Source organism: Oncorhynchus keta, chromosome 14, assembly GCF_023373465.1.
Source record: "Oncorhynchus keta strain PuntledgeMale-10-30-2019 chromosome 14, Oket_V2, whole genome shotgun sequence".
Classification (NCBI taxonomy): domain Eukaryota; kingdom Metazoa; phylum Chordata; class Actinopteri; order Salmoniformes; family Salmonidae; genus Oncorhynchus; species Oncorhynchus keta.
Genome location: NC_068434.1, coordinates 1,927,380 through 1,941,455, shown reverse-complemented (window position 1 = coordinate 1,941,455; position 14,076 = coordinate 1,927,380). Strand labels below are relative to the sequence as shown.

General features: G+C 39.3%; 1 protein-coding gene across 1 annotated transcript; it reads left to right on the top strand.

Moving 5' to 3' along the window:
- The first annotated feature begins 5,525 nt into the window (after window positions 1-5,525).
- On the top strand, window positions 5,526-6,518 carry LOC127907394 (uncharacterized protein slr1819-like). Its single transcript, XM_052462653.1, has one exon. It carries the CDS (start codon window positions 5,526-5,528, stop codon window positions 6,516-6,518), a length of 993 nt encoding a protein of 330 aa, XP_052318613.1.
- Window positions 6,519-14,076: the final 7,558 nt, after the last annotated feature.

Genomic DNA, 14,076 nt, shown 5'->3' with positions numbered 1-14,076 from the left:
CCTCCCCCTCCCCCAGCAGTGAATTCAGGCCCTTCAGAGGGCTGGCTTTTGTCTGGGCTGCTCATAACAAGCAGCCATGCTATAACAGTTCATAAGCAGTGAAATAATAACATTAATAGACATATACAGTGAAATAATAACATTAATAGACATATACAGTGAAATAATAACACTAATAGACATATACAGTGAAATAATAACATTAATAGACATATACAGTGAAATAATAACACTAATAGACATATACAGTGAAATAATAACATACTAATAAACATATACAGTGAAATAATAACATACTAATAGACATATACAGTGAAATAATAACACTAATAGACATATACAGTGAAATAATAACACTAATAGACATATACAGTGAAATAATAACATACTAATAGACATATACAGTGAAATAATAACACTAAGAGACATATACAGTGAAATAATAACATTAATAGACATATACAGTGAAATAATAACACTAATAGACATATACAGTGAAATAATAACACTAAGAGACATATACAGTGAAATAATAACATCAATAGACATATACAGTGAAATAATAACACTAATAGACATATACAGTGAAATAATAACACTAATAGACATATACAGTGAAATAATAACATACTAATAAACATATACAGTCAAATAATAACACTAAGAGACATATACAGTGAAATAATAACATTAATAGACATATACAGTGAAATAATAACATACCAATAAACATATACAGTGAAATAATAACACTAAGAGACATATACAGTGAAATAATAACATACTAATAGACATATACAGTGAAATAATAACATACTAATAGACATATACAGTGAAATAATAACATTAATAGACATATACAGTGAAATAATAACATACCAATAAACATATACAGTGAAATAATAACACTAAGAGACATATACAGTGAAATAATAACATACTAATAGACATATACAGTGAAATAATAACATTAAGAGACATATACAGTGAAATAATAACATTAATAGACATATACAGTGAAATAATAACATACCAATAAACATATACAGTGAAATAATAACACTAAGAGACATATACAGTGAAATAATAACATACTAATAGACATATACAGTGAAATAATAACATTAATAGACATATACAGTGAAATAATAACACTAAGAGACATATACAGTGAAATAATAACATTAATAGACATATACAGTGAAATAATAACATTAAGATACATATACAGTGAAATAATAACATATTAATAGACATATACAGTGAAATAATAACACTAATAGACATATACAGTGAAATAATAACATTAAGAGACATATACAGTGAAATAATAACACTAATAGACATATACAGTGAAATAATAACACTAATAGACATATACAGTGAAATAATAACACTAATAGACATATACAGTGAAATAATAACACTAATAGACATATACAGTGAAATAATAACATATTAATAGACATATACAGTGAAATAATAACATTAAGAGACATATACAGTGAAATAATAACATACCGATAAACATATACAGTGAAATAATAACATTAAGAGACATATACAGTGAAATAATAACACTAATAGACATATACAGTGAAATAATAACATTAATAGACATATACAGTGAAATAATAACATCAATAGACATATACAGTGAAATAATAACACTAAGAGTCATATACAGTGAAATAATAACACTAAGAGACATATACAGTGAAATAATAACACTAATAGACATATACAGTGAAATAATAACACTAAGAGACATATACAGTGAAATAATAACATTAATAGACATATACAGTGAAATAATAACACTAAGAGACATATACAGTGAAATAATAACACTAATAGACATATACAGTGAAATAATAACACTAATAGACATATGCAGTGAAATAATAACACTAATAGACATATACAGTGAAATAATAACATATTAATAGACATATACAGTGAAATAATAACACTAAGAGACATATACAGTGAAATAATAACACTAATAGACATATACAGTGAAATAATAACACTAATAGACATATACAGTGAAATAATAACACTAAGAGACATATACAGTGAAATAATAACACTAATAGACATATACAGTGAAATAATAACACTAAGAGACATATACAGTGAAATAATAACATACTAATAAACATATACAGTGAAATAATAACATACTAATAAACATATACAGTGAAATAATAACACTAATAGACATATACAGTGAAATAATAACACTAATAGACATATGCAGTGAAATAATAACACTAATAGACATATACAGTGAAATAATAACATACTAATAAACATATACAGTGAAATAATAACATACTAATAAACATATACAGTGAAATAATAACATATTAATAGACATATACAGTGAAATAATAACACTAAGAGACATATACAGTGAAATAATAACATCAATAGACATATACAGTGAAATAATAACACTAATAGACATATACAGTGAAATAATAACATCAATAGACATATACAGTGAAATAATAACATTAATAGACATATACAGTGAAATAATAACATCAATAGACATATACAGTGAAATAATAACATTAATAGACATATACAGTGAAATAATAACATCAATAGACATATACAGTGAAATAATAACACTAAGAGACATATACAGTGAAATAATAACATCAATAGACATATACAGTGAAATAATAACACTAATAGACATATACAGTGAAATAATAACACTAATAGACATATACAGTGAAATAATAACATCAATAGACATATACAGTGAAATAATAACATACTAATAGACATATACAGTGAAATAATAACATTAATAGACATATACAGTGAAATAATAACATTAATAGACATATACAGTGAAATAATAACATTAATAGACATATACAGTGAAATAATAACACTAAGAGACATATACAGTGAAATAATAACATTAATAGACATATACAGTGAAATAATAACATCAATAGACATATACAGTGAAATAATAACACTAAGAGACATATACAGTGAAATAATAACATACTAATAAACATATACAGTGAAATAATAACACTAAGAGACATATACAGTGAAATAATAACATTAATAGACATATACAGTGAAATAATAACATATTAATAGACATATACAGTGAAATAATAACACTAAGAGACATATACAGTGAAATAATAACATCAATAGACATATACAGTGAAATAATAACACTAATAGACATATACAGTGAAATAATAACATCAATAGACATATACAGTGAAATAATAACATTAATAGACATATACAGTGAAATAATAACATCAATAGACATATACAGTGAAATAATAACATTAATAGACATATACAGTGAAATAATAACATCAATAGACATATACAGTGAAATAATAACACTAAGAGACATATACAGTGAAATAATAACATCAATAGACATATACAGTGAAATAATAACACTAATAGACATATACAGTGAAATAATAACACTAATAGACATATACAGTGAAATAATAACATCAATAGACATATACAGTGAAATAATAACATACTAATAGACATATACAGTGAAATAATAACATTAATAGACATATACAGTGAAATAATAACATTAATAGACATATACAGTGAAATAATAACATTAATAGACATATACAGTGAAATAATAACACTAAGAGACATATACAGTGAAATAATAACATTAATAGACATATACAGTGAAATAATAACATCAATAGACATATACAGTGAAATAATAACACTAAGAGACATATACAGTGAAATAATAACATACTAATAAACATATACAGTGAAATAATAACACTAAGAGACATATACAGTGAAATAATAACATTAATAGACATATACAGTGAAATAATAACATCAATAGACATATACAGTGAAATAATAACACTAAGAGACATATACAGTGAAATAATAACATCAATAGACATATACAGTGAAATAATAACACTAATAGACATATACAGTGAAATAATAACACTAATAGACATATACAGTGAAATAATAACATCAATAGACATATACAGTGAAATAATAACATACTAATAGACATATACAGTGAAATAATAACATTAATAGACATATACAGTGAAATAATAACATCAATAGACATATACAGTGAAATAATAACATTAATAGACATATACAGTGAAATAATAACATCAATAGACATATACAGTGAAATAATAACACTAAGAGACATATACAGTGAAATAATAACATCAATAGACATATACAGTGAAATAATAACACTAATAGACATATACAGTGAAATAATAACACTAATAGACATATACAGTGAAATAATAACACTAATAGACATATACAGTGAAATAATAACATCAATAGACATATACAGTGAAATAATAACATACTAATAGACATATACAGTGAAATAATAACATATTAATAGACATATACAGTGAAATAATAACATTAATAGACATATACAGTGAAATAATAACACTAATAGACATATACAGTGAAACAATAACATTAAGAGACATATACAGTGAAATAATAACACTAATAGACATATACAGTGAAATAATAACATACTAATAGACATATACAGTGAAATAATAACATTAATAGACATATACAGTGACATAGAGCAGCTGTGACATGTCCCTTTAAGTGGTGATAACATCAGGTCTCTCTTTCTCTACTCTCTCCTATCTCTCTCTCTATACTCTCTATTATCTCTGTTCTCTCTTTCTCTATTCTCTCTGTCTCTGTCTCTCTATTCTCTCTGTCTCTCTATTCTCTCTGTCTCTCTGTACTCTCTTTCCTCACTTTCTTTCCATCTCTCTCTCTATTCTCTCTCTCTCTCTATTCTCTCTGTCTCTCTGTACTCCCCCTTTCTTTCTGTGACTTAAGGATATGTTCCTCCTCCAGTCCATATTGTACAGTATGGTTTTAAGGGCAGGTCCCAGGTCTGTTTCAAGCAGAGCATTACCATATGACGTGGACAACCCCGTTGGTGAACACTGTCCAGAACAACACTCTGTATCACCCCATACTGTTGGAGTTGATCATTGTTTTGTTACAGAGCTGCATTTTTCAGCTCTTGGAAACGCTAAACGAAGCTTAAAACAGAAATAATGTCTGTCAGGGAATTCAGGAAGTCAGGAGAGACCCAGAGAGAGAGGCGAACATGAGTCCCAGGCTATGTGTAGGACGTAGAAACACCAGGGAGGTTTTAATATACATTTTTAAACACCAATTGAGAAGCAGGAGCAGCCCTGTGGGTTCAAGCCACTTATTTTGTGGCCGGTGCTTTACTGGCCTGTAGTTCTGCGAAGCGGCAGGAACCGAGGAAACAGCTGCTTCCCAAATGGCACGTTAAATGTAGTGCACTACATAGGAAATAAGATGCTGTTTGAGACACAGTTAAATGTAGTGCAGTTAACCACTACTCAGGTGGAACTGGGAGCCATAGCAGCCTGCCTGATTGACCAAGCTGCTTCCTGTTGGTGCCGGGCCACAGTTGTTCTGCTCTCATGGCTAACCTCCTCACGGCTAACCCCCTCACATCTAATCTCCTCACGGCTAATCTCCTCATGGCTAACCCCCTCACGGCTAACCTCCTCACGGCTAACCTCCTCATGGCTAACCCCCTCACATCTAATCTCCTCACGGCTAACTTCCTCACGGCGAACTTCCTCACGGCTAACCTCCTCACGGCTAACCCCCTCACGACTAACTTCCTCATGGCTAACTTCCTCACGGCTAACCCCCTCACAGCTAATCTCCTCACGGCTAACTTCCTCACGGCTAATCTCCTCACGGCTAATCTCCTCATTGCTAACCTCCTCACGGCTAACTTCCTCACGGCTAATCTCCTCACGGCTAACTTCCTCACGGCTAACTTCCTCACGGCTAATCTCCTCATGGCTAACCCCCTCACGGCTAACTTCCTCATGGCTAACCTCCTCACGGCTAACCCCCTCACGGCTAACTACCTCACGGCTAACCCCCTCATGGCTAACCTCCTCGCGGCTAACCCCCTCACGGCTAACTTCCTCACGGCTAACTTCCTTACGGCTAATCTCCTCATGGCTAACCCCCTCACGGCTAACTTCCTCACGGCTAACTACCTCACGGCTAACCCCCTCATGGCTAACCTCCTCGCGGCTAACCCCCTCACAGCTAACTTCCTCACGGCTAACTTCCTTACGGCTAATCTCCTCTTGGCTAACCCCCTCACAGCTAATCTCCTCACGGCTAACTCCCTCACGGCAAACCCGCTCACAGCTAATCTCCTCACGGCTAACTTCCTCACGGCTAACCCCCTCACGGCTAACTTCCTCACGGCTAACCTCCTCACGGCTAACCCCCTCACGGCTAACTTCCTCACGGCTAACCTCCTCACGGCTAACCCCCTCACGGCTAACTTCCTCACGGCTAACCCCCTCACGGCTAACTGTATGTTGTTAGAATTTTTTTATTCTGTTTTAAGAGGACATATAATTTATAACATTCTAGGCAGCTAGCTAGTCTACGGTCTGCAGAAGCAGCAGAGCCCTACAACAGAGACCAGATAGCAGGAACCCACAGAACACAACTAAACAACAGCTTGAGACCAGATAGCAGGAACCCACAGAACACAACTAAACAACAGCTTGAGACCAGATAGCAGGAACCCACAGAACACAACGAAACAACAGCTTGAGACCAGATAGCACAGGCAGGAACCCACAGAACACAACTAAACAACAGCTTGAGACCAGATAGCAGGAACCCACAGAACACAACGAAACAACAGCTTGAGACCAGATAGCACAGGCAGGAACCCACAGAACACAACTAAACAACAGCTTGAGACCAGATAGCAGGAACCCACAGAACACAACTAAACAACAGCTTGAGACCAGATAGCAGGAACCCACAGAACACAACTAAACAACAGCTTGAGACCAGATAGCAGGAACCCACAGAACACAACGAAACAACAGCTTGAGACCAGATAGCACAGGCAGGAACCCACAGAACACAACTAAACAACAGCTTGAGACCAGATAGCAGGAACCCACAGAACACAACTAAACAACAGCTTGAGACCAGATAGCACAGGCAGGAACCCACAGAACACAACTAAACGACAGCTTGAGACCAGATAGCAGGAACCCACAGAACACAACTAAAACAACAGCTTGAGACCAGATAGCAGGAACCCACAGAACACAACTAAACAACAGCTTGAGACCAGATAGCAGGAACCCACAGAACACAACTAAACAACAGCTTGAGACCAGATAGCACAGGCAGGAACCCACAGAACACAACTAAACAACAGCTTGAGACCAGATAGCAGGAACCCACAGAACACAACTAAACAACAGCTTGAGACCAGATAGCACAGGCAGGAACCTACAGAACACAACTAAACAACAGCTTGAGACCAGATAGCAGGAACCCACAGAACACAACTAAACAACAGCTTGAGACCAGATAGCACAGGCAGGAACCCACAGAACACAACTAAACAACAGCTTGAGACCAGATAGCAGGAACCCACAGAACACAACTAAACAACAGCTTGAGACCAGATAGCACAGGCAGGAACCCACAGAACACAACTAAACAACAGCTTGAGACCAGATAGCAGGAACCCACAGAACACAACTTAAACAACAGCTTGAGACCAGATAGCAGGAACCCACAGAACACAACTAAACAACAGCTTGAGACCAGATAGCAGGAACCCACAGAACACAACTAAAACAACAGCTTGAGACCAAATAGCAGGAACCCACAGAACACAACTAAACAACAGCTTGAGACCAGATAGCAGGAAGCCACAGAACACAACTAAACAACAGCTTGAGACCACATAGCACAGGCAGGAATCCACAGAACACAACTAAACAACAGCTTGAGACCAGATAGCACAGGCAGGAACCCACAGAACACAACTAAACAACAGCTTGAGACCAGATAGCAGGAACCCACAGAACACAACTAAACAACAGCTTGAGACCAGATAGCAGGAACCCACAGAACACAACTAAACAACAGCTTGAGACCAGATAGCAGGAACCCACAGAACACAACTAAACAACAGCTTGAGACCAGATAGCAGGAACCCACAGAACACAACTAAACAACAGCTTGAGACCAGATAGCACAGGCAAGAACCCACAGAACACAACTAAACAACAGCTTGAGACCAGATAGCAGGAACCCACAGAACACAACTAAACAACAGCTTGAGACCAGATAGCAGGAACCCACAGAACACAACTAAACAACAGCTTGAGACCAGATAGCAGGAACCCACAGAACACAACTAAACAACAGCTTGAGACCAGATAGCAGGAACCCACAGAACACAACTAAACAACAGCTTGAGACCAGATAGCACAGGCAGGAACCCACAGAACACAACTAAACAACAGCTTGAGACCAGATAGCAGGAACCCACAGAACACAACTAAACAACAGCTTGAGACCAGATAGCACAGGCAGGAACCCACAGAACACAACTAAACAACAGCTTGAGACCAGATAGCAGGAACCCACAGAACACAACTTAAACAACAGCTTGAGACCAGATAGCAGGAACCCACAGAACACAACTAAACAACAGCTTGAGACCAGATAGCAGGAACCCACAGAACACAACTAAAACAACAGCTTGAGACCAAATAGCAGGAACCCACAGAACACAACTAAACAACAGCTTGAGACCAGATAGCAGGAAGCCACAGAACACAACTAAACAACAGCTTGAGACCACATAGCACAGGCAGGAATCCACAGAACACAACTAAACAACAGCTTGAGACCAGATAGCACAGGCAGGAACCCACAGAACACAACTAAACAACAGCTTGAGACCAGATAGCAGGAACCCACAGAACACAACTAAACAACAGCTTGAGACCAGATAGCAGGAACCCACAGAACACAACTAAACAACAGCTTGAGACCAGATAGCAGGAACCCACAGAACACAACTAAACAACAGCTTGAGACCAGATAGCAGGAACCCACAGAACACAACTAAACAACAGCTTGAGACCAGATAGCACAGGCAAGAACCCACAGAACACAACTAAACAACAGCTTGAGACCAGATAGCAGGAACCCACAGAACACAACTAAACAACAGCTTGAGACCAGATAGCAGGAACCCACAGAACACAACTAAACAACAGCTTGAGACCAGATAGCTGGAACCCACAGAACACAACTAAACAACAGCTTGAGACCAGATAGCAGGAACCCACAGAACACAACTAAACAACAGCTTGAGACCAGATAGCAGGAACCCACAGAACACAACGAAACAACAGCTTGAGACCAGATAGCACAGGCAGGAACCCACAGAACACAACTAAACAACAGCTTGAGACCAGATAGCAGGAACCCACAGAACACAACTAAACAACAGCTTGAGACCAGATAGCACAGGCAGGAACCCACAGAACACAACTAAACGACAGCTTGAGACCAGATAGCAGGAACCCACAGAACACAACTAAAACAACAGCTTGAGACCAGATAGCAGGAACCCACAGAACACAACTAAACAACAGCTTGAGACCAGATAGCAGGAACCCACAGAACACAACTAAACAACAGCTTGAGACCAGATAGCACAGGCAGGAACCCACAGAACACAACTAAACAACAGCTTGAGACCAGATAGCAGGAACCCACAGAACACAACTAAACAACAGCTTGAGACCAGATAGCACAGGCAGGAACCTACAGAACACAACTAAACAACAGCTTGAGACCAGATAGCAGGAACCCACAGAACACAACTAAACAACAGCTTGAGACCAGATAGCACAGGCAGGAACCCACAGAACACAACTAAACAACAGCTTGAGACCAGATAGCAGGAACCCACAGAACACAACTAAACAACAGCTTGAGACCAGATAGCACAGGCAGGAACCCACAGAACACAACTAAACAACAGCTTGAGACCAGATAGCAGGAACCCACAGAACACAACTTAAACAACAGCTTGAGACCAGATAGCAGGAACCCACAGAACACAACTAAACAACAGCTTGAGACCAGATAGCAGGAACCCACAGAACACAACTAAAACAACAGCTTGAGACCAAATAGCAGGAACCCACAGAACACAACTAAACAACAGCTTGAGACCAGATAGCAGGAAGCCACAGAACACAACTAAACAACAGCTTGAGACCACATAGCACAGGCAGGAATCCACAGAACACAACTAAACAACAGCTTGAGACCAGATAGCACAGGCAGGAACCCACAGAACACAACTAAACAACAGCTTGAGACCAGATAGCAGGAACCCACAGAACACAACTAAACAACAGCTTGAGACCAGATAGCAGGAACCCACAGAACACAACTAAACAACAGCTTGAGACCAGATAGCAGGAACCCACAGAACACAACTAAACAACAGCTTGAGACCAGATAGCAGGAACCCACAGAACACAACTAAACAACAGCTTGAGACCAGATAGCACAGGCAAGAACCCACAGAACACAACTAAACAACAGCTTGAGACCAGATAGCAGGAACCCACAGAACACAACTAAACAACAGCTTGAGACCAGATAGCAGGAACCCACAGAACACAACTAAACAACAGCTTGAGACCAGATAGCAGGAACCCACAGAACACAACTAAACAACAGCTTGAGACCAGATAGCAGGAACCCACAGAACACAACTAAACAACAGCTTGAGACCAGATAGCACGAACCCACAGAACACAACTAAACAACAGCTTGAGACCAGATAGCAGGAACCCACAGAACACAACGAAACAACAGCTTGAGACCAGATAGCACAGGCAGGAACCCACAGAACACAACTAAACAACAGCTTGAGACCAGATAGCAGGAACCCACAGAACACAACTAAACAACAGCTTGAGACCAGATAGCACAGGCAGGAACCCACAGAACACAACTAAACGACAGCTTGAGACCAGATAGCAGGAACCCACAGAACACAACTAAAACAACAGCTTGAGACCAGATAGCAGGAACCCACAGAACACAACTAAACAACAGCTTGAGACCAGATAGCAGGAACCCACAGAACACAACTAAACAACAGCTTGAGACCAGATAGCACAGGCAGGAACCCACAGAACACAACTAAACAACAGCTTGAGACCAGATAGCAGGAACCCACAGAACACAACTAAACAACAGCTTGAGACCAGATAGCACAGGCAGGAACCTACAGAACACAACTAAACAACAGCTTGAGACCAGATAGCAGGAACCCACAGAACACAACTAAACAACAGCTTGAGACCAGATAGCACAGGCAGGAACCCACAGAACACAACTAAACAACAGCTTGAGACCAGATAGCAGGAACCCACAGAACACAACTAAACAACAGCTTGAGACCAGATAGCACAGGCAGGAACCCACAGAACACAACTAAACAACAGCTTGAGACCAGATAGCAGGAACCCACAGAACACAACTTAAACAACAGCTTGAGACCAGATAGCAGGAACCCACAGAACACAACTAAACAACAGCTTGAGACCAGATAGCAGGAACCCACAGAACACAACTAAAACAACAGCTTGAGACCAAATAGCAGGAACCCACAGAACACAACTAAACAACAGCTTGAGACCAGATAGCAGGAAGCCACAGAACACAACTAAACAACAGCTTGAGACCACATAGCACAGGCAGGAATCCACAGAACACAACTAAACAACAGCTTGAGACCAGATAGCACAGGCAGGAACCCACAGAACACAACTAAACAACAGCTTGAGACCAGATAGCAGGAACCCACAGAACACAACTAAACAACAGCTTGAGACCAGATAGCAGGAACCCACAGAACACAACTAAACAACAGCTTGAGACCAGATAGCAGGAACCCACAGAACACAACTAAACAACAGCTTGAGACCAGATAGCAGGAACCCACAGAACACAACTAAACAACAGCTTGAGACCAGATAGCACAGGCAAGAACCCACAGAACACAACTAAACAACAGCTTGAGACCAGATAGCAGGAACCCACAGAACACAACTAAACAACAGCTTGAGACCAGATAGCAGGAACCCACAGAACACAACTAAACAACAGCTTGAGACCAGATAGCAGGAACCCACAGAACACAACTAAACAACAGCTTGAGACCAGATAGCAGGAACCCACAGAACACAACTAAACAACAGCTTGAGACCAGATAGCAGGAACCCACAGAACACAACTAAACAACAGCTTGAGACCAGATAGCAGGAACCCACAGAACACAACGAAACAACAGCTTGAGACCAGATAGCACAGGCAGGAACCCACAGAACACAACTAAACAACAGCTTGAGACCAGATAGCAGGAACCCACAGAACACAACTAAACAACAGCTTGAGACCAGATAGCACAGGCAGGAACCCACAGAACACAACTAAACGACAGCTTGAGACCAGATAGCAGGAACCCACAGAACACAACTAAAACAACAGCTTGAGACCAGATAGCAGGAACCCACAGAACACAACTAAACAACAGCTTGAGACCAGATAGCAGGAACCCACAGAACACAACTAAACAACAGCTTGAGACCAGATAGCACAGGCAGGAACCCACAGAACACAACTAAACAACAGCTTGAGACCAGATAGCAGGAACCCACAGAACACAACTAAACAACAGCTTGAGACCAGATAGCACAGGCAGGAACCTACAGAACACAACTAAACAACAGCTTGAGACCAGATAGCAGGAACCCACAGAACACAACTAAACAACAGCTTGAGACCAGATAGCACAGGCAGGAACCCACAGAACACAACTAAACAACAGCTTGAGACCAGATAGCAGGAACCCACAGAACACAACTAAACAACAGCTTGAGACCAGATAGCACAGGCAGGAACCCACAGAACACAACTAAACAACAGCTTGAGACCAGATAGCAGGAACCCACAGAACACAACTTAAACAACAGCTTGAGACCAGATAGCAGGAACCCACAGAACACAACTAAACAACAGCTTGAGACCAGATAGCAGGAACCCACAGAACACAACTAAAACAACAGCTTGAGACCAAATAGCAGGAACCCACAGAACACAACTAAACAACAGCTTGAGACCAGATAGCAGGAAGCCACAGAACACAACTAAACAACAGCTTGAGACCACATAGCACAGGCAGGAATCCACAGAACACAACTAAACAACAGCTTGAGACCAGATAGCACAGGCAGGAACCCACAGAACACAACTAAACAACAGCTTGAGACCAGATAGCAGGAACCCACAGAACACAACTAAACAACAGCTTGAGACCAGATAGCAGGAACCCACAGAACACAACTAAACAACAGCTTGAGACCAGATAGCAGGAACCCACAGAACACAACTAAACAACAGCTTGAGACCAGATAGCAGGAACCCACAGAACACAACTAAACAACAGCTTGAGACCAGATAGCACAGGCAAGAACCCACAGAACACAACTAAACAACAGCTTGAGACCAGATAGCAGGAACCCACAGAACACAACTAAACAACAGCTTGAGACCAGATAGCAGGAACCCACAGAACACAACTAAACAACAGCTTGAGACCAGATAGCAGGAACCCACAGAACACAACTAAACAACAGCTTGAGACCAGATAGCAGGAACCCACAGAACACAACTAAACAACAGCTTGAGACCAGATAGCACGAACCCACAGAACACAACTAAACAACAGCTTGAGACCAGATAGCAGGAACCCACAGAACACAACGAAACAACAGCTTGAGACCAGATAGCACAGGCAGGAACCCACAGAACACAACTAAACAACAGCTTGAGACCAGATAGCAGGAACCCACAGAACACAACTAAACAACAGCTTGAGACCAGATAGCACAGGCAGGAACCCACAGAACACAACTAAACGACAGCTTGAGACCAGATAGCAGGAACCCACAGAACACAACTAAAACAACAGCTTGAGACCAGATAGCAGGAACCCACAGAACACAACTAAACAACAGCTTGAGACCAGATAGCAGGAACCCACAGAACACAACTAAACAACAGCTTGAGACCAGATAG